General features: G+C 34.7%; 1 protein-coding gene across 4 annotated transcripts in view; it reads left to right on the top strand.

Annotated features, from left to right (window-relative positions):
- Positions 1-25,016, top strand: part of LOC115209676 (leishmanolysin-like peptidase 2) — an 87,771-nt gene that overhangs the window by 37,867 nt on the left and 24,888 nt on the right. For 3 of the 4 annotated variants that reach the window (XM_029778148.2, XM_029778150.2, XM_029778149.2), the window contains exons 2-9: positions 10,797-11,201; positions 15,169-15,247; positions 16,822-16,876; positions 18,985-19,134; positions 20,490-20,609; positions 21,458-21,533; positions 22,944-23,101; positions 23,260-23,331. In XM_029778148.2, the coding sequence (XP_029634008.1) occupies positions 10,916-11,201; positions 15,169-15,247; positions 16,822-16,876; positions 18,985-19,134; positions 20,490-20,609; positions 21,458-21,533; positions 22,944-23,101; positions 23,260-23,331 (996 nt within the window). In that variant the 5' untranslated portion in view covers positions 10,797-10,915. Of the gene's footprint in view, positions 1-5,415; positions 5,513-10,796; positions 11,202-15,168; positions 15,248-16,821; positions 16,877-18,984; positions 19,135-20,489; positions 20,610-21,457; positions 21,534-22,943; positions 23,102-23,259; positions 23,332-25,016 lie in introns of those variants that run through there. The other variant, XM_029778147.2, reaches the window with a different exon arrangement.

The following is a 25,016-nucleotide window of genomic DNA, read 5'->3' as shown; positions in this document are numbered from 1 at the left end:
CTGGCATAGACTGGATTACCTATTTTAATATTTTCAAGAGTAAATGTTGCTGTCAATTTATCAATTGTTCATGATAGTAGTACACAGAGCATGCATCCATCCATTGTTTATATGCATGGTATATACTCTGTTGCTATGTACAATTTCTACATTGTTAGTATATACAAAGTGTATATACATGTGCTGGTATATATATATATTTATCCAAGCAGGGTTGTACTTTTGTATTTGCTTTGTATCTCAGTTTTAGAACAAGTATACTTTGTTACTATCTGTGATAAGAAGCAGCTAAAAGAGTTGGTGATGGCAAGGGCATCTGGCTGTAAAATACTATTGGTGTACATTGGCAGTATACACAATTTATATATATAACACACACACACACACAATGTCAGTACAATGATAGGTAGGTCTGAGATTATTCAAATGCTAGAACGGATCAATGTAGATGTATGATGTATGTAAAAAGTAAGGTGGAGGGGAACCTCAGCTAGATTTCTCATGAGCAAAGAGCAAAAATATAATTCTTCTGGCAAAGGAGAGGCAGGCATACTGTTGGTAAAGAAATGGATACATAAGGTGATTGAGGTACTCAGAGTGTAAGATAGGATAATTAAGCTTAGTCTAGTCTTGGGAAACCTGGCAGCAACATGTATCTTTGCATATACTTCTCAGTTGGGACTGGCAGATGCTAGAGAGCCCTTTTCCAGCTCACCTCACCGATGAATGACAGCGATCTTATCTTTATGGCTGGTGACTTCAATGGACATGTTGGGCAACCCAGTGGATTTCAAGGTGTACATAGAGGCTGTGACTTTGATCCTAGAAATGAAGAGTTCTGTGAAGCAACATTAGCTTCAAGAAACCAGCCAAGCACTTGAGCAGCTGGTGACTCAGGAAGGAGGAAATGACAAATGACTGCACAGGAAGAAAAGAGTTTGGTAGTATAACAAACTGGTATGTAAATCAGAAAATATGGAGATTATGTTTGAGAGTTAGGGTCAAGAGAGAGGGATGAACACTGACAGAAGAGGTACCTAGCAGTGGCTATATTAAACAGGGGACAAAGGTAGTGGAGAAGTTTTCAATTGCTGATATGACATAGTATTGAGAATGATAGCAGATAAGAGTCGGGTTTTAAGGTAATGGCAATCATAAGATCTATCTCAAGAAGGCACAGAAAGAGATGATTGGTGGAAAATAAAGTGAAAAGGATGATATTAAGAATGAGGGATGGATTTTAAAAGTAACTGGTTCAAGGGAGAGTAGGGAGAGCAATGGAACTGCTAGCACAAAGGGAAATGAACTATGTGGACATTCTACTCTCATGATTATTGCAGTTGAATAGAGCTATAGTTTGTGGAGTGGAGGGATAGGTGTTAGGAAGATGAGAGATGGGCAAGGCTTGAGAGGGATAGATTAGGTGCAGGAGTAGAGCCTGGTGTATAGACATAAATATAATGCTATTAGGACCTCACTTTTGTTGAGATGGACAGATTTTCTTATGCATAGCAAATCACCAATCATCTTGGTCTTTTGTCATCTCCATTGTGAGGCTCAACAACTTGGTCCTCACTACTTCATTCAATGTCATGGAAGACATGGAATACAGTAGTCTTTCATGCATCTCCTTCTTTGACAAGTTCCAGCCACATTTAGTAATTGGCACTTTTTATACAACCGGGCGGGCAGGTGGGCAGATAATGTTAATATAGATATTGTATAGTCTATTTCCTTTTGTATGTACTGTATGTGTACAATTTGTATAAACAGTGTATACATTACTAGAATAGATAATCTATTTATATTGCAAATATACACTATCTAGAGAGAGAGAGAGAGAGAGTCATCAACAATGAGTAATATGAATATTCTATAGATCAGTCTGCAAATAGTATCAATGCTGCATAACTCAAGTCAGTATTAATGCATGTGGATGACATGGCATTTGACAATTATATATTCTAGTTGTGATGTAGTTTTGAAGACAGACAACTTAACTAAAATGTTTTAGATTATGAATGTTTAAATAATACCACAAGTAATATATGAAAAGGGTTGTCAATCAGCCTCATGGTCCTAGTGGACAAAATGGAAAAGGTGTTGTCCTGGAGGATGGCAAGGAAGATGTGCTGGAACAGCCACTCTGACTATATATATATACACAGTGTATTCTTTATATTATTAGCATGTACAGTGTATATAGTATTTTAAAACACAATATATATTGTGTATATAGTCTATACATGGTGTATATGCTGTTTGTATACATAGTGTGTACACTGTCTCATGAGCAGTATATCCATTATTTGCATGTCAGTATATGCACTGTATGTCCAATATAAACTGTATGGACAGCTTATACATTCACTATATACAGTTCATATGTTTATACATTGTTTGTACAGACTGCATATAAGATAACATACTATCTACAGAGTAAATACTGTTTTGTATGCCCAGTATACACATTGCATAGACAGCATTTAATACTATATGAAGACAGTGTAAACTACGTGTACAAAAAACATCTGTATATAAAAGTGAAGCTAGTATTAACATATTTAAAGTATTAATCATTAACACACTAGACTTAATTTATGTGATGAGGAAAAAACAATATTAGTCAAGACTAATATTGATTTTATTGCTTTTGGCAACTATAAAAGCAATGGTTTGGCAAATTCCTTAAAGCATTGGACAGATTCTCTCACAGTATTTGTTCTGGTTCTCTGCATTTTATGTTCAAATCCCTTGAGGTCAGCTTTGCTTTTTATCCATCGTGATGATCACCTCACCACTGACTTTTAACAAGGCAGTGCAGATTATATTCTTTTGTCTAGTGTCTATGGTGAAAGAAGTTGTATGGTGGATGAGGCTGAAAAGATTCAGGAAAGACATCTTCCTCTTTGGTTAAGATCTCTTCAACTTTTTCTAGTTCCACTTGGAAAAGAAAGTGAAGGTGGAGAGAGAAGTGCTCTCTCCCTGAGAATTTGTGAAAAGGTGGGTAACATGGCAAAAACATTTAGGGTGAATGAACCTATTCTGAATGCACCTGCAGATGGAGAAAAAACAGTTGGGTGAGGGCTTTGCAATTAGCGGTCAGTGCAATCCTAGATCTGTGTAGTTCCTTGATAGGCCCTAGTCAGAGGTTCTCCTGTATCAGGAGGACTGCCTATACTCGTAATTCTGTTCAGTCTTTTCCCTTTTTCCCCTGCCTCATCTTTTATGTAAACCTCTACACAAATTGTAAACATCCTTGTAATGTCTAATGCCCCTTTGGCAAATAAAAGAAATCATCATCATCATCAAGATGGTGAGCTGGAAGATAATTTTTTTTTTTTATGGTTTAGTACAAGGAGAAACTGTAGAATCCTTGACATTTTTGTAAACCCATCTGAAGCTCATTGAGAAAGACAGGAAGAAACCATAATATATATGGAAGAAATTGTTGTATGCAATGGAAGTTTTGAAGGATGTACGTAGTGTCTTGACAGCTAATGACTGGTGTGGGTAGTTTATTTCATCCTTCAAGAGTTCTGAGTGTGAAAAAATGTTTCTGAAAGTGATGGGTGCTGTGTTGTTTTTTTATTTTGTGAGCATGTCCACGAGTGTTTGACATATGGAATTCAAAAAGGTGCCCAAGATTGTTGTTGGAAAAATGGTGGATAATCTTGTGGGTGTCTACCAAGTCAGTTGCCAGATATCTGAGCTTCAATGTGTCCATGCCCAGGAAAGCAAGACGTTCAGAGTATGGTAGATGCCCTGATGGTAGGTGTTGTACATTTCTGAACAGTTTCCAGGAGATTTATTTGCTGAGCAAGATAGGGGTTCCAGCCTAGTGATGCAAATACTAAGTGTGAACATACCATTGTCATATACAGTTTTAAATAGATAGCTGGGTTGCTGTGGGTATCCAGACATCAAATTATCTTCAGACCACTGACCTGGTCCAAATTCTTTCAACAAAGTGGACAGTGCTAAATGCATCTAAGTGTCAAGTAGTGGTATTAAACTGGATTGGCAATTAGGACCAGATTCTACATGCCTTCACTTGCAAGATTTGGGATATAAAGCTATGTTAGGAAATATGTGCAGAAGGTGCTGTGCAGTGTGATTGATATAGAAACTACATGATGACAAATTGAACCTCTTAAACATATATGGATGCATGTTTTGATGCTCCTAAATTGTTGATGATTTTAAGGGAAGTAAGATAACCTTAACTTGTGATAATACCACTTTCTTCATTCAGAAATTAAAATTATCAATTTTTTTGAAAAAAATGTTTGCAGAGTTGAGCTTAATGTATCAAACCTGAAATTAATTTGTCAATTGATCTAACATTCACCTTAATGTTACAGTTGATAGAAAGACTAAACTTTCTACAAGAGAAGTAGATTATCAATGGAAAATGCTAATCTACCATGGAAGACAGAAAGAAAGTTCTTGGTCATTGCTCGTTTACAGGCAGACAGCAAGACTCCTTGTTGACCCCGCCTCCTCCAACAGATCAGTATAAATCTCTTTGAGTTCTTCAGTGTTCAACTTTCTTGGGCAAACTGTTTTGATTGGAAATATGTGTGTGTGTGTATATATATATATATACAAAAGGAAAAAAGTCAAGGTAGAAAATGCTAAAATAATTTTATCATAAAAAACATTTTAGTACCGGTTTCAGTCATTGAGACTTTTCAGCTCTAAGAATGGAAAACAATTAAATTTTGGAAAAATTAATTGAAAAGTTTTCAAAAAAAATATTTGCATAGTATTCTAATACAAGGGGCATTTTCCTTGTTTCTGCCTGTCTCTGTCTCTTGTTTACTCTTGTGGGTTTGAGACACAGAGACAGGCAGAAACCAGGAAAATGACCTTTGTATTTGAATACTACGCAAATATTTAAAAAAAACAACTTTTCATTTAATTTTTTCAAAATTTAATTGTTTTCCATTCTTAGAGTTGACAAAGTCTCAATGACTGAAACCGGTACTAAAATGTTTTTTATGATAAATCTACCTTGGCTTTTTTCTTTATACATATCAACTCGTGTGTTCCTTTTCAACCTTCTATATACATACATACACACACACACACACATATATATATATATAGTCAAGAGTATTGAAAAGGTTGCAAGACGCAACGAAAATGTTAGGAAAATAAAAATAAGAAATAAGTGGAAATTGTACCGGCACAAAAAGAAAATGACTCTCCCCAGATGCAATAGTGTATATATATATATATATAGTATACATACACACACACACACACATAGATAGATAGATAGATAGATAGATAGATAGATAGATAGATAGATAGATAGATAGATAGATAGATAGATAGATAGATAGATAGATAGATAGATAGATAGATAGAGAGAGAGAGAGAGAGAGAGAGAGAGAGAGAGAGAGAGAAAGAGAGAGTTGGAGGGAGAGAGAAAGATTCCGTGTAATTTCTCTTTCAGCATCAGTTCTCTTATGTTGGAGACAGCACTCCTGTCCCATTTTATGATGTGAGTACTCAGTAAACCTGCCTTCAAAGCTATCATCATTACGATGTTTACTTTTATTTTTCTCCCTGAAGAATTGTTTTGTATTATTTAAAATATATTTCTTATTGTTGCTGTTTTTCCTAACGTTCTGAGTTCAGTCATCGTATAATTCTTGTGTTGTCGATTGGTAGTAAAGAACAGAAAACTTTTCATCCTCACATCTTTCTCACGCGCTCTGAAAGTTTTTGTTGTTGACTGCTTCCCGGTGTCGATGTAATGTGATGGAATTATAGTTGAAATCGCTGCGTGTTCTTTGCTGTATAAACTAACATATCTTTATTTATCAATAATTAATATTAAAATCCTTTCGTTTAACTTCATTAACGTCGCTAATTTTCTTAGTGAATGATGAACCTTATGCTTTATCGCGAATATTTTCTTCCCTCTGAATCTGGAGAATCTTTTAGTCATGTGGTGCTTTAAAGACATCAATAACTTAGCCAATTCTTTTAAGACGCGATATATTTTCGCATTCAGAATTAGTTTACTCAATTATTTAACAGATGAAAAGGTTTACTTCAAAAATTTTGTTTTAGACGGATAGGATCTTGCTTTATCTTTTCGTTTCTTTTTTTTTTTCCCTTTCCAAAATGGCAGCTGACACTTTTTCTCCCTTTTATTAAACTTTTCTTCGATATATTTAGCTAATACTTAAAACAATTCCATCCTATTTATAAAAATACCAAAGAGAAGTATTAAGCGCTAAATCAACGGGATACTTTGCTTAATTTATTCATTAGTATTTATCAATTTTTACTTTGTTTACATCACGATATCACTGCATCTATTTACACATCTGACAATATTTATAGATATAAATTAGGTTGGAGGAAATATATTTAAACTTCATAATAGTTTGTCTCTTCCTCAAAACATCCTAACTATCTAACTATTTATTTGTGTATAAATACCATCAGATAATTTATTATTTTTTTGTTAAAGTTTGATAAATATTACAAAATTAAGAGCTTTAGAAAATTCCATTCCTGTAAGTCAACTTTGCAAAGTTAATATCTAAAAGAAAATAAACCACAAATCAATAACGATAGGAAGCTTGGATGCCAATCTGAACGTTGTAGTAGTTTCAAATTCTTGTTAGATTTTTTTTTAGGAAACCTGTTTACTTTTTGGTACGATAGAAATATTAGTAGTTGTTAAAGGAATAAGTTATTTTATTTAGCCTTACGATTATCTCCATCAGGATGGAGGAAGTAATAATGGAAATGCAGAAATCGAAGTATCTAAAATTGCTCGACACGGAACTTTAGATCACATTTTGGGGGTCATTAAACGTTTATTTTGAAAATTGTGCAACTATCTTCTTGTTTAATTGGGAAAGTAGAAATCAAGGAAACTAGGGATGTTGTGCGTCGGCAAATAGTGGATGTAAACAGTTTATAAAGTGGTAAAAGTTTTGCTTTAAGGAATAGAAAGAACTCTCACTTAACCACGATTTGATGGTAGATACGGCTACAAATTTGAGGGACGATCGGGATTTGAACTCTGCGAACAATATTATTTTTTTTTTGTTTACGTAGAAGCTTAAATTGGTTAAAGAAGAGCATAAAGGATGGTCGGTTAAGTTTCAATAAGATCCGTTTTATGAATGTTATTTCCCTTCTGATGTACAAATTTATGGACTTTCATAATATTATTATTATTTTTTTCTAATATTTAGATCATATCTTTGTCGCAAGATAAAGTTGAAAGTGACACTCAAACTTATTTCGTTATATTAACTATTTTGACTGTGCTCGATTCAACTTCATAGTTTTGTTTAACGCTAACACTGTCACACAAATCGTTTCAAGTAGAATAAAATCGATTATTGATTTAGTTTTAGGCAACAAATAAGCAGTCTTTAGTACGTTGAATTAAAATACTTTGTGGGATTCTTCTCAGCTTTCCTTAATTCAAATCACACTTTAATCTTTTTAGGATCAATGAATATAGTATGTATCAAGTACTAGTTGATTCCTATTTTATCTCCCCATCTCAACATCGGCTGTAACCGGTAAGATGGTCTCTTGAAAAATACATGGAAGAAAGCAATGGTAAATTACCTTTGTATTTTCATAAACATTGCCTGACATGCCCACAGTGCTTGTCAAAGAAGTCATAATGAAGGGTCCTTATTTTATTGATCGTGGAAGGTAGACAGATAAAGCCAGTCCTGGTAGTTTGATAACAAACTCAAAGTACTGTAAAGTTTAATAATTCTTATTTGTAAAGGTTATAAGTGCTTATAATTCTAAGATAAGAAACTTTCTTTCAAAACGTAAGTATCTTTTCTGTTGTGTCATATAGAATATACTTTTCATACCAGTCCTTCTGATAGTTTCTAGCATGTAAAAATCAGCTGAAACGAGTGTATACTTACTGTATTGTAAAATAATATGCTACATTATCATCATAATCATTTGAATGTCCTCATTTCCATACTTCTATGGACTTCATTGAAGTTGCTTTTATGTTGGCAACCTCTTCTGTTTCTAAACAAGGTTGTATTTCCTCATAGCCAAACATGTTTCCACGGAATATTAAAAATGAATGACATTGCTTGTATGATTGTGACACCCATTTACAATCACCTTGCAATGTGAAAAAAAGGACACGCACACACTACATTTTTCTTTCTTTTTTTTTTTCTCTTTTACTTGTTTCAGTCATTTGACTGCGGCCATGCTGGAGCACCGCATTTAGTCGAGGAAATCGACCCCGGGACTTATTCTTTGTAAGCCCAGTACTTATTCTAGCGGTCTCTTTTTGCCGAACCGCTAAGTGACGGGGACGTAAACACACCAGCATCGGTTGTCAAGCAATGCTAGGGGGACAAACACAGACACACAAACATACATATATATAAATACATACATACGACAGGCTTCTTTCAGTTTCCGTCTACCAAATCCACTCACAAAGCATTAGTCGACCCGGGGCTATAGCTGAAGACACTTGCCCAAGATGCCACGCAGTGGGACTGAACCCGGAACCACGTGGTTGGTTAGCAAGCTACTTACCACACAGCCACTCCTGCATACATACATACGTACGTACGTACGATGGGCATCTTTCAGTTTCCATCTGCCAAATTAACCTAGGGCTATAGTAGAAGACACTTTCCCTAAGGTGCCTCGTAGTAGGACTGAACCTGTGACCATGTGGTTGGAAATCAAACTTCTTAATCACAAAACTATACCTCCTACCAACTTATGTTTAGAATCTAATTGTTATGTACAAGGCTAATTTACTCTTTTTACTTAATTATTCTAAGTGGGGAGATGTGCCTCGTAATTCTTTCAACACTCTCACATTTAACCCTTTTGATACCAACCCAGCTGAAATCGCCTCTGGCCTTGTAGTACAAATGTCTTATTTTCAAAAATTCTGAATTAAAATCTTCCACCAAACTTAATGTTCCGAACACTAGCTTAATGATAACCAAATTATATTATTAAATTCTTTGTTATATCTAAAATTAACTGAAAGAAACACAGAGCATCTCAAAATAAATACAGTAAGGAAAGGGTTAATAAGGTTATTTGGTTGTTGAAGTTATTGAACTACTTAATACTTTACCAGTTTATTCAACGAAAGATGGATAAAAAGCAGTCTACGTTGGCAGAATTTGAACTCTGAACATAATGGAATGTACCTAACTATGACAAGAAAATTTGCCTGCTGTTATACCAATTCTCTCATTGACTGTCATTTTGAATAATAATAAAAATGGTTTCAAATTTTGGCTCAAGGCCAGCTATTTTTAAGGTGGGGGTTTAGTCAATTACATTGACCCCAGTGCTTATGGTGTAAATATGTGCTTATGGGACATGTATTTACACCATAAAAAGTCTTTGTTTCTTCTCAGTCTTTTAAGATCCCACTATATTATTATTTGTATTGACTACATAGTATTCATTTCTAACATAGGCTTTAATGACTCCTATTTATGTGGAATGTATTGTGGATTATATCAGCACCATTACTTATTTCATACTTTATTTCACTGACTTCAGAAAGATGAAAGCAAAGTTGACCTTTGTTGGGTTTGAACTCAGAATAAAAAAAATTGTAACTGATGCTCTATCAATTTCACCTGTCCTGCAGCTTTCACTAACTACATTGTCATCACCATCGTCCTTTAACGGCTGTTTTCCATGCTGGCATAGGCTGGATGGTTTGACCAGAGCTGGCGAGCCAGAGAGTTGCACCAGGTTCCAGTCTTATTTAGCATGGTTTCTACAGCTGAATGCCCTTCCTAATACCAATCACTTTATAGTGTGTGCTGGGTGCTTTAAATGTGGCACTGGCACATAATGTTTAATTTCTGTAAGCTTCTCTCCTGCATTTTGTTCAACACAGTTTCCTCAATGTTTCTTGAGCACTGTGGTTACATAGTTATGTGATCTACTATAGTTGCAATGCTTGTTATTTGCTCAATTTTAAATGTAACATGTATTGTTTGGTCAATCAACATGTGTCCAATTAATTATAGATGTAACATCTATTGTTTGCTCAATTGTAGTTGTACATTTGTTTGCTCTATTTCACTTGTAACATGTTGTTTAGTCAGTTATAGTTTTATAACGTTTGGTCAGCTACAATTGTAACATGTTATTTAGTCTGGTCTGTTATAGTTGTAACATGTTTGATCAGTTATATTTATAAGTTGGTTAACTGAATTATTTCCTTGTGCCTGAGGGTTTCATGTGGCTTGTATGAATCGGTGGTGAGATAGGAATCAAAGAGTATGAGTGGTTAATGTCAACTACATGGAACCTTTAGATACAATGAAACAATCCAGTATACCAACACAATTACAGTACATTTTACACATTTCTAATGTAGAGCACATTGAGCACTTTGTGTTTTTTGTTGTTGTTGATATTCTTGTTTAATAATAATAAATTGGTATTCTACAAAAGTATAGAGTAACACTTTAGATTAATGTAAAATTGCTTTTATTATAATTGAACATAAAAACAAACATTCTCACCCACTCCCTCCCTCACACACACACACACACACACAAATGTTTGTTTTTTAAGTATAATTATATATAAAAACATTAATTGAAAGATCACTCAATACTTTTAAATATAGTATCACATGTATTTTATTTTGCAAGGGAAGTTTCAGTTTAGCAGAACTATTTCAACAGAAAATAAAATATAAGCAAATAACACTGCATGTAATTATATATTTAATTTTTAATTTTCTTTCAATATTTTAATATTTTTTCTAGGTTACCTGTAGATATTACATTCGGTCTTGTGGAACTTGCTGCCTGATTGGGTCTGATAAAAGCAGTGTGTGATACCAGCTCTTCCTAGCTGCTGGTCACACAACACAGCCTCCATCACAATGTACAGACTATATTTGCTTTTGGTTGTATTGGTTGTCCTCCTGTTAGCAGTTGCAAGATTGAAAGCAGAATGTTTGCATGATAAAGTGCAGACAACAGATTTGGTACAACAATATTTAGAGTATGAGCAAAGCCCATCAGAAACTAGACTGCGGAGATCTGCTTCAAAATTTATGCCAATCCGCATATCACCTTTCTTTTTGGACTTCAATGATGTTGTAATATCATCACTTTTGAAAAAAGTTGTTAACAGAGCAATTTCTAAAATCAGCCAGCTTCTATCAGGTTTGTGCTTTTCTGTTATTGTCTTTTAGTTCTTACATATCATTTGTATTTTAGTATTTTAGTATTTCTTGGATTTTTTTGTTGTTAATACAACTATAATATTTTAACCATCAACTTGCATTGTTACAAATGAAACATATGTAACATGTTTGTTTCAAATTTGGCACAAGGCCAGCAATTTCAGGAGATGGTAAGTTAATTTCATTAACCCCAGTGCTCAGCTGGTTCTTATTTTATTGATCCTGAAAAGATGAAAGGCAAATTTGAACTTGGCAGAATTTGAACTCAGAACATGAAGACAGTCAAAATGCCACCAAGCATTTTGTTTGGTGTGCTCACAATTCGGCCAGCTTGCTGCCTTGTAACATTTGCTTTAAGTAACAAAATAATATATCTAAGAGCAATAAGACTGTCATACCAGACTTACCACTGCCAGCTCAATAATTTATTAATCATTAATAAATTATTATTGTACAATCAAATGATTGTTATGGCAAATTAAGATATGTAAAATGCAGGGTGTGTAAATTTTAAAGAGTTACAGACAGTAATAGAAAATTTTAGGAAGAAATTGAGTTAATTTTCACTTTATTTCTTCCTAAATTTAAAAATTTCTCTCTGGTCCCACAGCATTTCACCATGGCCCAATTTTTGGGAAACAGCGGAAGCATAGAACAGGTATAGTTAGAATTAAGGAAGGGAAATAATTCCTTCCCTCATTCTGTTCTATGATGGATGACTAAATATTCTTCAGATTTCTCAAGACACTAGACACCTATTTGATGCTTAATGCGAGGAAAACAAAAGCATAACAAAGGGGAAAGCAAAGTAAAATTCTACAGGTATGTATGTAGATATTGTAGTGATACACCACTTTTCTAAAACAAGACTGTATTAATCTGATACACATAGCATTAATTTATTTATCCATTCTTAATTATACTAATTTGTAAATATAAAAACTTCCGGATATTTAGTTTTTTATTTTTAATAATTCTGCTTCCATTATTAGTTGAGCAAGCAGAACCATTAGTATGTTGGGTGAAATGCTTAGTGGCATTTCATGTCTTCACATTCTGAGTTCAAATGCTGCCTGGGTCAACTTTACCTATCATCCTTTCAGGGTTGATAAAATAAGTACCAGTTGAGTACTGGGTTTGATGTAATCGATTTATCCCCTCACACAAAATTTCAGGCTTTGTGCCTATAGTAGAAAGGATTATTAGCTGATATAAGAGGCATCAACTTTTTCATTTAAATGTTATTTTGGCTATAACTATTTTAATAGATATATATATATATGTATATATATATATATTTATTAAAAGAGTTATAGCCAAAATAACATTTATATATATATATATATCATCATCATTGTTTAACGTCTGCTTTCCATGCTGGCGTGAATTGGACGGTTCAACTGGGGTCTGGGAAGCCAGAAGGCTGCACCAGGCCCAGTTTGATCTGGTAGTGTTTCTACAGCTGGATGCCCTTCCTAACGCCAACCACTCCATGAGTGTAGTGGGTGCTTTTTACGTGCCACCGGCCACGATCGGATGGTGCTTTTCACGTGCCACCGGCACGGATGCCAGTCGGGCGGCGCTGGCAACCGCCACGTTCGGATTTATTAAAATAGTTATAGCCAAAATAACATTTAAATGAAAAAGTAGATGCCTCTTATATCAGCTAATAATCCTTATATATATATATATATATATATCATTTAGTATTCATATTTACAAAATACATAACAGTATTTGTGCAAATTTTTTACTTTAGAAATCCAGTGCAACATATTTGCATGGATATATAGCAACTCTCTAGTGAGGTGATTTGTGGAGGCAGCATGAAATATTGGATCGCACTAAATGGAAATCTAAAGGATATATTCTTTGTCTGAGATGTACACAGTGAATAACTGACGAGGAACATTAGTACCACTGCTGAGGTATAGTGCTAGCCATGGATGCTTTGAGGACCTTAACCCTTTCGTTACTATATTTCTGACCAAAATACACCCCTTATGTGTTTCAATTAATTTCTAACGTAGTCATAAATTTAGTCTGGTTTCATTAAACAACTATAACTTTTTTATTTATCAATATATTAACGTGAATTTTGGAAGATAATTTAATGAAATGTTCTCAACCAATTCTAAACTATAATTTTTGTCACAAAGTGACTCTAATTGCAGGTAGATACAGGTAAATTCAACAAAATATAAAATTATTAAAATTTTGTTCAAACATCGCTATAGAAAATGGGTTATTAGCTAATATTCAATTGGGGATACAACAAAATTTTACGATAGAATTTGTTATTCTGGGTAACTTTCTGATACCCATAATAATATTTATGGCAAAATAAGCCTTAATTTCATTTAAAGTTGTGGGAAACCACAAAGTATCCTTTCTTTCGTTTTGTTTACATTTAGCGTAACGGTTCGTTTCCGCCGTAATGATTTCAAATAGACTCATTCGTAAAAGTAAAAAGAAATAGTCTAAGGCTTTACTCTTCTGGGAAAGTCTGTGGCTTGGTCCAGTTTCTTCAGAAAAATCACCGAAAGAAACAGCTTTTAAATTTTCACTCCATTCAGGTGCCAATTCATTTTCTTTATCGCTGTCGGAGCTCTCGGATTCACTGTTTTCACTTTCGGAAAATGAAACATCAGATTCATTATCAAATACCACATGCTTTTTTTTTTCAGTCATAGAGTTAGATTTATGAAGGTCTTCAGTAGAAAATCCTTCGAATTCTGACTCGCTGCTTGATATAATGAAATTCGTATCCATTTTTTGTCAGAATTACAAATTTTGAAAACACAATAGGAACAAATTTTGGAAAAAAAATCTCCCAAAATTCACGGAATTAAAATTACACTTCAATTTTTGTACAAAACTGTAGTTGAACTCTTTACGAAGTATAATGCATATTTTCACGAATGTACTAAAGAGATTTGCACTGATATTCTCATTTAAATATGAATAGGTAAATTCGGGCGGCTTTGGGCGGTTTGGTAACGAAAGGGTTAACTAGCTGGAACAATGACTGGATATTTTGACTATAGCAGGAAGCACTGTCACTGCAAGATTTGAAGTTATGGAATTTCAGACATAACTTTTAAAAGGGTTACATAAAAGTTTATAGCATTCGAAATTGTAATGGTATTAACAAGCAGGATGAGCTTATTAAAAAACAAAAAAAAAATCTCCATAATAAGCCAACAGATTTAATGTAGACTAACTTTGATTTTCAATCTGTTATCAAAGTCACCTGTTATCTTAGTTTGGCAATTAAAGAGACAAGATTGCCTTAAGTATTTGAAATAGCATATGAAGTTAAAATAATGATTCTCATTCAAAACTGAAATATATTAATTTAAAATATTAAACAAAGAAACTAGAGCTAGTGGGAAAAGTTGAAAAAGAGAAAAGAAAAAAAAAAGCAGGGAAAGATTACAAAATTTGATTATTATAAGAAAGATGGGAAAGCAATTATCAAAAGATAAAGTGAGGGTGAAGTTACAATATTTTAAAAGTAATCTGGCTTATAATTGCTACAATAAAAGTTTACAAGTAAATTGTTTTAGTTTTAAATAAAACTAATAATGTTATGCAAGGGATCATAATGTCAATAAGGGATCCTCTTTGAGGTCACTTGATCTGCAATAAATAGCAATCAAATTTCCTTCATATGATACCCCATTAAGTTAGACTCCTTGAATAATGTAGTTCTGGAGACACAATGTTTGAATAAAAGACAGGATAGTCATAACTGAAACATCTTTAATCCAAAGATCTGTTTTATTGGGACTGACATGAGACTAAGTTGCAACATTTAATATGATGAGATTATTGCCGGAAGTATATGCAGCAAACTCATATCTTTAATTCATTAAAGGACACAGTCTATATTCAGTTATGGAAACCTTTGTAAATTTGTCTAACTCTGGTTTTTCTCATTACAGTTGTTCGTGCTTTGAATTCTCTGCTCCTGGCTCGTTCTGCCTGCCACACTAAGTGGAGTGATGGACCAAACAAACACAAGTAAGTTATTTTGTACAGCTTACTTTATAGTTAATAGCATGCTATATTTGTATAGTTCACTATATAGTTAGTGACCTGGTCTATTTGTACAGTTTACTGTATAGTCATTGGCACTCTCTAGCATTGTTTACTATATTGTTAACTATATATAGTTTACAATATATAGTTTATCTCATGATGTATTAATCTCTTGTTATATAAATGTAGTATAGTAGATGTAGCATGGCCAAATGGTTTAGAAATTTGCTTTGCAATCATGAGGTTCTGTGTTTGGCAGGTTGATCCAAGTTTTGTGAATGCAAATGAATATATGGCAACTGAGTGAAAGCTTCTCAAATTAATTGTACATCTCAACACTAACCTATTTGACATGAGATGTTATATTATTTATCTTGTTCTCTCTCTTTCTCCCCTCCTTGTCTCTCTCATTCCCTCCTTCCCTCTCTCTTTTTTCTCTCACTCTCTCTGTCACTGTATATGTGTGTGAGCATATTTCATTTTATGTGTATGAGGAAAGGGAAAATGCTTATGTCAGTCGTGTTCAATTAATAACTCACTCATTTTCTGTGCATGTATGCATCAGTGTGTGTTAGCCTCTAGTGCTAAAATGCACTGTTGCCAAAACAGGTTCAGTGTTTAATTAGGCAGCTCTGTCAAATTACCAACGTTCTGACAGCCACACCTAATTGCCTCATTCTGAGACCCCCCTTCAGTCATGACACAGGCCATGGGATTGCACCTAGAAAGTTACCCTCCCAGGCACAAGTCCAGGCAAGGTTGTTTATTGAAGACCAGCTGTCGCCCATGCATGCCGGCCTCCCCTCTCCACACCACCAGTGTTATCCAAGAGAAAGGCAAAGGCCGATATAGCTTGGCACCTGTGACGTCGTAACTCATTTCTACAGCTGAATGAACTGGAGCAACGTGAAATAAAGTGTCTTGCTCAAGAACACAACACACAGCCCGACTTGGGATTCGAGCTCACAACCTTACGATCGTAAGCTCAACACTCTAACCACTGAGCCATGTGCCTTCACAATTTGCCTCATTCTACAGTGAACAGATTGAGCAGTTGATTCAGCAACTGAAGATTCATAGCCAGAATTTCCAACTCAGATCCATTTTATTTTACTATTTAATTAATTCATACTGTATTAGTATAGTTTATTAAGTAGTTATTCTTATGGTATGTCACTGTAGTTCACTATATATTTAATCCCTTACTGTGTATGATAATTTATTTTATATTGCATTTTGTGAACAATAGCAATGTTGGTTATAGTTTTCCTGTGAGCTAATCACTGGTTCACTGTAGTTATGGTATGTGTCTGCTGGGTAATTTTGGTTGAAAGCACTAGTTTATCTCCAATGTTTACATCTTTTGCTATCTACTTTATTGAAAGATACACACATGTATATATTCAATTATATATATATATATATATATATATATATATATATATATATATATACACACACACCATGGACTCTCCCATCGTTTAACAATGTATGAGGGTTCAGTAATTTCTTTTTGTTACATTTTATTAGTGCATGTGTATATCTTATTGTTTTAGGTGTAGTGGACTGGAACGGCGCTACGATGGAGAGTATTGTCTGGAGATTGTAAAGGTAAAAAATATTGTTTATTATCACAATTATAATTTTGTATTGAGTTGTTTTTGTTTAGCCCCAAGAAAACCTTTATTGAACAGACCTATATGATTTTCTGGCCATTATCATCATCATCATCATCATTATTTTAATGTTCACTTTTCCATGCTTGCATGAATTAGATGAAGCTTGTTAAGGCAGGTTTTCTATGGCCAAATGTTTTTTGTGTCACTTACCCTAACAATGGTCATCTCAATAGCTAGATATGTATTCACTGAAAGTTAAAAATGTCAAGACCATTTGCTTGAACATTGGTTTTGTTTGCAATAAATATGCAAATGTTAAGGCAAACAAGATACAAATATGTATACACTTATACGCATGCATGATTGAGGATCAAAAGAATATACATACATAAATACATACATGCATGCATGCTGTCTTCTCTTTAGACGAGCATGACTACCGCTGCATGTATGCATGTATTTGTTCTTTATTGTATGTATGTATTCTTTTATCTATCAGTCACTCTCTCTCTCTCTCTTGCTAGAAAAGATGTAGTTTCCATTAGTCTCTCTCCCTCGTTAATATCCATCATCATTGCTTCTCTCATTACACCCTGTCGTTATTGTTTTTCATTTCCCCTTGACACCTCTTTCTTGATCTCACTTGAGTTCATCTTCTGCTATCACACACACTTCTGTTCACTCCGTCAGTCATGTTACTTGCAATGCTCAGTGATCAGAGACATCATTGAACAATGAGGACCTTTATGCATTGTAGGATTCAAGGCAATCTTTAGTAACATTGATACCAAGATAAAATGTGCTTTGAATACACTATAAAGCTGCTAAATAAATGGAGAAAACATAAGGGTCATAAAATTCCAGAAGTCTCGTGACCCATCTAAGAGGGTTGTAAATCTGAATAAGAACTGGCTCAAATTGAGGTGGCCCTTCTAATGTATGCTAGCATGGAAAGATGATATAAAATGATGATAATGATGATTCTGTCTCGTGCATCTGAGCACTTATACAATAAGCTCATCTGTTTTTCAATATTGAAGCTATAATTAATTTCTAGATATTGTAGGTAATTGAGGGTCATAAAAGTATTGATTTTTTTAAACAAATTTTCCAGTTATTAGTTAAACGCGTAATGTCAGAAATCATTAGAACTAAAAATCATTAACACTTTTAATTGCTCAGTTCTTATTAAAATTTCAGTTGTGCCAGATTTCGTCTTGTTTACTGTTATTATTCCCTATATGCCTTATTTAGTTTATATGTTAGATACATAAATAATATTGCGTGTTTTTAATAATTATATATACATACATATATAGATGTAATCTGGAAAAAAATTAGTCTAAATTAATTTTGTGTTTGTAACATTAAATAATTAGGTTATTTGTCTATGCATACCTTTCCTTCTGGGGACACAAAACTCTACTTGTGAAGACCTGTTGAGGCAAGTGAGAATCGAAATCGATCAACATCAATGGAAATTGCAGCTGTGATACCAGTGCCGGTGGCACGTAAGAGAACCATCCAAATGTGGCCGTTGCCAGCACCGCCCCGACTGGCCTCGTGACGGTGGCACGTAAAAAGCACCATTCGTTCGTGGCCGTTGCCAGCCTCGCCTGGCCTCCGTGCTGGTGGCACGTAAAGAGTACCCGCTACACTCACGGAGTGGTTGGCGTTAGGAAGGGCATCCAGCCGTAGAAACATTGCCAGATCAGACTGGGCCTGGTGCAGCCTTCTGGCTTCTCAGACCCCAGTTGAACCGTCCAACCCATGCTAGCATGGAAAGCAGACGCTAAACGATGATGATGATGATGATGTATTGCTTTCCTTTCTCTTATAGCTTTCCTTCCTCCTGGTTCAAGCAATAAAACTCTGGTCTGGTTCCCTTATTGTATATCTATGTAGCCTTGAGTTTAATTTAGCCAGTATTGATTTTTATCTGTCATATCTGAAATATGTACAGTTATATTGACGGAGTCAGTTTGGTTAATTGTATCTCTTCCTTAACTAAAAAGTTTATTCTGTAGTTTTTCATATCAAATTATTATATTTTCTTGTTATTTAAAAAGATATTTCAATATATTTATTCCTCTATTTCAGATTCCTGATGATCACTTAGAAGGGTTTTCAGTATGGAATCGTACAGGGAAGGAACCTGTGAAAACTTATTTTACTTCTGGTCCTGGTGTCAACGATACTGATTACTTGCTGTATGTCTCTGTTAAAGAATCCAGCAATTGCTGGCTGAAGGTAAGACAGTAATTCTATACAGCTTCTTAAATAATGCACTGTATCTTAAAATTGTGTGCTCACTGCTTTGCAGTTTGGTATATATCTTTTATCTTGCACTTGTATCAGTCATTGAACTGTAGCCATGCTGTGGTACCACCTTGAAATGTTTAATCAAACAAATGAACCTTATTACTTAGTTTTTAAACCTGTAAGCTTGGTACCTTAGCAGTTTCTTTTTGTTGAACTGCTAAGTTATATATGTTAGCTTCATTATTCATCCTGCAGAATTGATTGAATATGTATCAAGTATTTTAAAAGAGTTGATTTAGCTGGCTATAATTCTCTCTTATGAATTTCTGGCTTTGTGCTGATGTGAAAATCAGTAATATTAATATTCTTCAACTACAACACATGGCAGTCTTTCTCGTCTTCCTTTCCAATAAAAGATCTGAACCTGAAAGGTCAAATCTCTTCCATTCCTCACAAGAATTATGTTGCTTTGGATTATTTGTTGCTGATACTGACCATCAGCTGTTTCTTCTCATTCTCAGTCTTATCACATTCTTAGAATATCTGTCATTGCCTCCGTGAGGCCCAGCGTTTGAAGGTCATGCTTCACCACCTCATCCCATGTCTTCCTGGGTCTACCTCTTGCACAGGTTCCCTCCACTGTTAGGGTGTGACACTTTTTCACACAGCTGTCCTCATCCATATGCAACAGGTGACCATACCAGTGCAGTTGTTTCTCTTGCACACCACATCTGATGCTTCTTATGCCCATCTTTTCTCTCAGGGCACTTACACTCTGTCAGAAAGTATGCAATAGGTTTTAGTTCATTAAATTATAGAGATGGGTAAAATATCTTGCAGTACTTAGATACTTCTCTTTTTATTCTGACCTTGATTGCTGCTAGGGTTAACTTTGCTTTCTCTGGAAGTTGATTAAAAATAAGTACTAAACAAGTATTACCTTTTCTCCCAATTTTCTAATTGGTTTAAGATAAGTCCTTGTGCCTATCTTAGAATCACTCATACACTTCTGGTATTTGATTTAAAAAAAATATATATATATACTGAAGGATTATCGCTGCTAAATTTGATTTAAATGTTTTTATAAAAGAAAAAGACACATTCTGTAGTTAGTCCTGGGTTCATAATGACAGGGCAGACTATGATAAAACACATTCAACATGTGACCATAATGTTGTTTTTTTTTTCAGACATGATATATCTATGACTGCATTACCCAGTGTATCCTTCTTATCAGGTGTGACTTGACAGGGACTTGACTGCTATTTCTAGCTAGTGAATTATCAAAGAAGTTCTTTTGTTTGCTTGATATTTAATAGTGTTTTGTTATTTATTTATTGCAGGATAAGCATGTAATAGCTTTTGCTGGTTACTGCCAAACTGACCAAAGTGGACGTCCAATTTCTGGTATGATTAATTTCTGTCCTAACCAACTTGATGTAGATGAAGACAGCATGTATGTGGTAAGTAGATGATGATGGTGATAAACATTAGTCTTTTAACAAAAACTTGGAAATAAGTGATTAGGATGTGGATGAAAGAGCTATTGTATTGAATATTTACCTAGGCTATGTCAACCAAAGGGAAAAAACAACATCAGAAGCTCTGCTATGATAAGGAAAATGATTAAGTACACTGTTAATTAGGTAGCAGGAGGTTCAATATACCAATTGAATTAGTATATTAACTTACTTCATTTGTCATCTCAGAAGAATAATGAATATACTCAGTCTGTGAACGGTCTGGAACAATGGAGTGTAACACTCAGGAGTTACACTTTATCATCCTAGAGTGCAATAACTGCAATAAGTTTTTACAATTGCAGATAGATGGCATTTACAACAAATGTGGCTGGGTTTTAGAACAAGTATGGTTGAATTTTGAAGCAAGTACAGCTGGTTTCTATAGTGAGGGTATATATAGTGAGGCATGCTTCTGCAAGTACTGTTTGCTTCTGAAAGTGCTGTTTGCTTTTGCAAGTACAGCTTACTTCTGCAATTGCAGCTGGTTTCTACAAGTGCAGCTTGCTTCTACAACAAGTATGCCTTGCATTTGTAACAAGTGCAGTTGGCTTTATATCTTTTGATGCGTTTGAAAACTAGTCCATACCCACTCAATTTGAATCTGGAAACACAAGTTAGCAGCAGTTAAATGTGTATAAAAGGACATGAAAGATATAACATGTAGCATTGTGTATTTCACATATTTGCTGAGTCATGTGATCAGTACTACATCAGTCTGATAAACAAGCTTGGTTATCCAGTTGAATTAAATTGCATTAAGTAAACTTGAACAAACATTTGTTTTCCAGGTTGCTATGCACGAATTGTTCCATGCAGTTGGTTTTTCCAAGAGTTTACTGAAAAAATTTGAAACTTGTAAGCCTGGTAAGTTTTATTCATTATTTCATATTTTTTAATAATTATCTTAGTTTCAGTATAAATTATTAATTTTGTCCTGAGATGTCTAGCAAACAACATGGTTTAAAGGAAATTCCTGAAGAGCTGAGTCTATCATTTTGTTTAGATTCCTAGTTACAGTCACTACATTTATATTTGTAAGGATTTTGGAAAGGCTTGAAGATCACAAATTCCATTTCCCTACTCCCTAAAAATTGAAAGGTTTTCTGCCCTCCCAGAGAAGGCAACAGTAAACCAACTGAGCATGTTCCCTGTAAAGCGCAAACATAAATCTAGAAAGATATGACTTAAAAAACAACAAAAATACCCCTTTGTATCCTTTTTGAAATATTCACGCTTTACTGGCACCTGTGCCTGTGGCATGTGTTAAAAGATACGAGTGAGGTCGTTGCCAGTACCGCCTGACTGGCCCTGTGCTGGTGGCATGTAAACACCCACTACACACTCAGAGTAGTTGGCGTTAGGAAGGGCATCCAGCTGTAGCAACTCTGCCAGATCAAGATTGGAGCCTGGTGCAGCCATCTGGTTCACCAGCCTTCAGTCAAAATCGTCCAACCCATGCTAGCATGGAAAGCGGACGTTAAACGATGATGATGATGATTTGGTGCTGTTGCTTAGCCCCAATTCAGCTCTCACTCTAACCAGCCTGTCATTTTAATATGTCTAGAAGTACATTGTCCAAGTTTATCTTCTCATTTTTTGCTTTACAATGGATGATAGGGTATCATTTGAAGGACATTTGGTTACTATTTCTAACAGTTTGAGTGATCACATAGAAGCTCTTAATTGATAGATTTTCTATGGAGATAGTTGATTAAATACCAGTTGAGGAGTCACATGTTTGTATCTTGTTGCCTTGAGACAGCACATAGCATTAACTTGCAGCCCTGTTTCAACATTCTTGCTACTTGCTACTAGATTTGTTTAAAAATTGTAAATGCTTTTCTTCTTATAACTAAACTTTAAAAAAACAGTAAGAGATGACTTTTTACAAGTTTGAACACTAATCTATTTCTAGTGATTATTTCATTGACAAATTTGGGATCTGTTTCTCCTCTATGAATTGTGAATGTGGAGAATTATTGCTTTGGTAAACTTAGAAGCACAATGGATTTGCAGTGGATTTGAACTTATGACTGATGGTTTAGCATCTTGTTTCACTTCTACATTTTGTTAACTTTGAGAAAAAAAGAATGATCTTCTCTCTGTCTGTCGCTCTCCGTCCCTCCCCCTCTCTCTCTGTTTGTCTGTCTCTCTTTCCCTCCCCCCTCACTCACATACACACACACACACACACACACACACATATATACATACATATTTATCAATTGATATAGAAGACAAATATATACGTTTATCCTTTTGTCTTTTTTTAAGCCTTTGAAGACAGTGAACTGCCATGTATCTCATCTGTGGACAGCAGCCTTGCTACCTCAGGTCGCCAAAGATTAACACTACCGTCAGTTGTGAGGAAGGCTCGTCAACATTTTGGATGTAGCACTGATGTTGACTATGGGGTCCTTATGGAAACTAAGGTAGGATACTGTTTATTTCATTATTATTGATTAAGGGTGGTGGAATGGCAGAATCTATAGAGTACCAGACTATGTTCACTCAACTACAGTCCCTGGTGCAACCTATTTTGATCATACTTTTGTCCATGTCTAATTCAGAATGTTTTATAAACTTCCAGGATGGTCAGCTTCTTTCTCACTGGGATCAACGGATGATGGAAAGTTCCATAATGGTACCAACAGCTGGATTGGTATGTATTTTGTACCTCATTTTTAGAGAATGGTAGCATAATCTCTATAATCAGCAACTCTGTATTTTACTGGTACCTACTTCTGATTGGAGGAGGAGGAATGGTAGTGTTGTAGTTTTAAGAGGATTTGATTCTCAAAGCAGGAAGTCACTGAACTTAGAAAATTGTTTTGTAACGTATAGATAGTTGCTGGTGAAGTCAATAGAACATCCTATTAACAGATGCTGTCTTTGGTCAAGGTACTGAACTCCTACTGGGTGATTTTTTACTTGTCTATGGGTCATTTTTACCTGTCTATATAAGCATCTTATAGCAGCTTTTATTGTTTAGGCCCAATATTTATTTATTTATAGCTCGATCAAACAGACTTGTGAATAAAAGTTTTCCAGCTGCATGTATTTTAGCTTTTGGTATATCTAGGACTACATTATCTAATATGTCTTTAGTTTCTTAAGAGTCAAAGAAAATTTAGCTGTTTTTTCTAGCAAATAAAGTGACTGTGAAAGCTCACTCATTATAATATAGAAATAACTAATTTGTTTTGCCAGCTTATACGGTCTCCTAGAGTATTTTTACGTTAATTATGGAGAGCTGCCTGCATAAATATTTCGAATTACATTTTTGATTTTGATGGCATCTTTAAGTGATTAACCTCAGTGGTTTATTTATTCTAAATATACTGATACTTGATATCTACTCATATACAACATTCTATGCAAGCTGGCAGAATTGTTAGCACACCGGGCGAAATGCTTAGCAGTATTTCATCTGCCACTACGTTCTGGGTTCAAATTCCGCTGAGGTCGACTTAGCCTTTCATACTTTCGGGGTTGATTAAATAAGTACCAGTTATGCACTGGGGTTGATGTAATTGACTTAATCCCTTTGTCTGTCCTTGTTTGTCCCCTCTATGGGCAATAAAGAAATAACATTCTATGCTTAGTGATTTTCTCATTACTCCTTTGGATAGTATAGTTTACTGCTTCAGTTGAGAGTATAATAAAATCTAAATACGTCTAGAACTGTCTCCTGTACTTGCTAGATTAAAATATCTATTAATCAATAAGGTCGTTAAGCTAATATTGTCTTCTCACTGCTTAATTATTTCTAATTAGATTTTTGATTCTCACTATATTGAATACATTTACACTAATTGTTTTTTATGAGTAATTACCGTCTGTGATTTTTATTTCCTTTTTTTCAGTTCTATATTTAAGAGATGAGGAATTATCTACATTATTTACATTTGACGGATATTTGTCCTCATCTTGTTTATTGTTAACACAATGTTTCGGCTTGTTATTAACACAACGTTTCAGCCTTCATCAGGTGTCTTGGGGAAATTTCGAACCTGGTTTCACATTCCTAAGATATTTTTTGATGTTGTTGTTGTTATTATTATTATTATTATTGTTCAGGTCTCTGCTTGGACTCGAATTCGGAATCTTGGGATTAGTAGCCCGTGCTCTTAACCACTACGCCCACGGGCATATGATGTAGAGGTTAAGAGTGCAGGCTACTAACCCCAAGATTCCAAGTTCAATTCCAGGCAGGGACCTGAATAATAATAATAATACAATATCGAAAAATACCTTAAGAATGAGAACCCAGGTTCGAAATTTCCCCAAGACACCTGATGAAGCCTGGAGGGTATATCAGCCGAAACGTTGTGTGAACAACAGATA

This window comes from Octopus sinensis, linkage group LG3, assembly GCF_006345805.1.
Source record: "Octopus sinensis linkage group LG3, ASM634580v1, whole genome shotgun sequence".
NCBI classification, from domain to species: Eukaryota; Metazoa; Mollusca; class Cephalopoda; order Octopoda; family Octopodidae; genus Octopus; species Octopus sinensis.
Note: the sequence above shows the minus strand (reverse complement) of the source record. Positions and strands in the feature narration are given on the sequence as shown.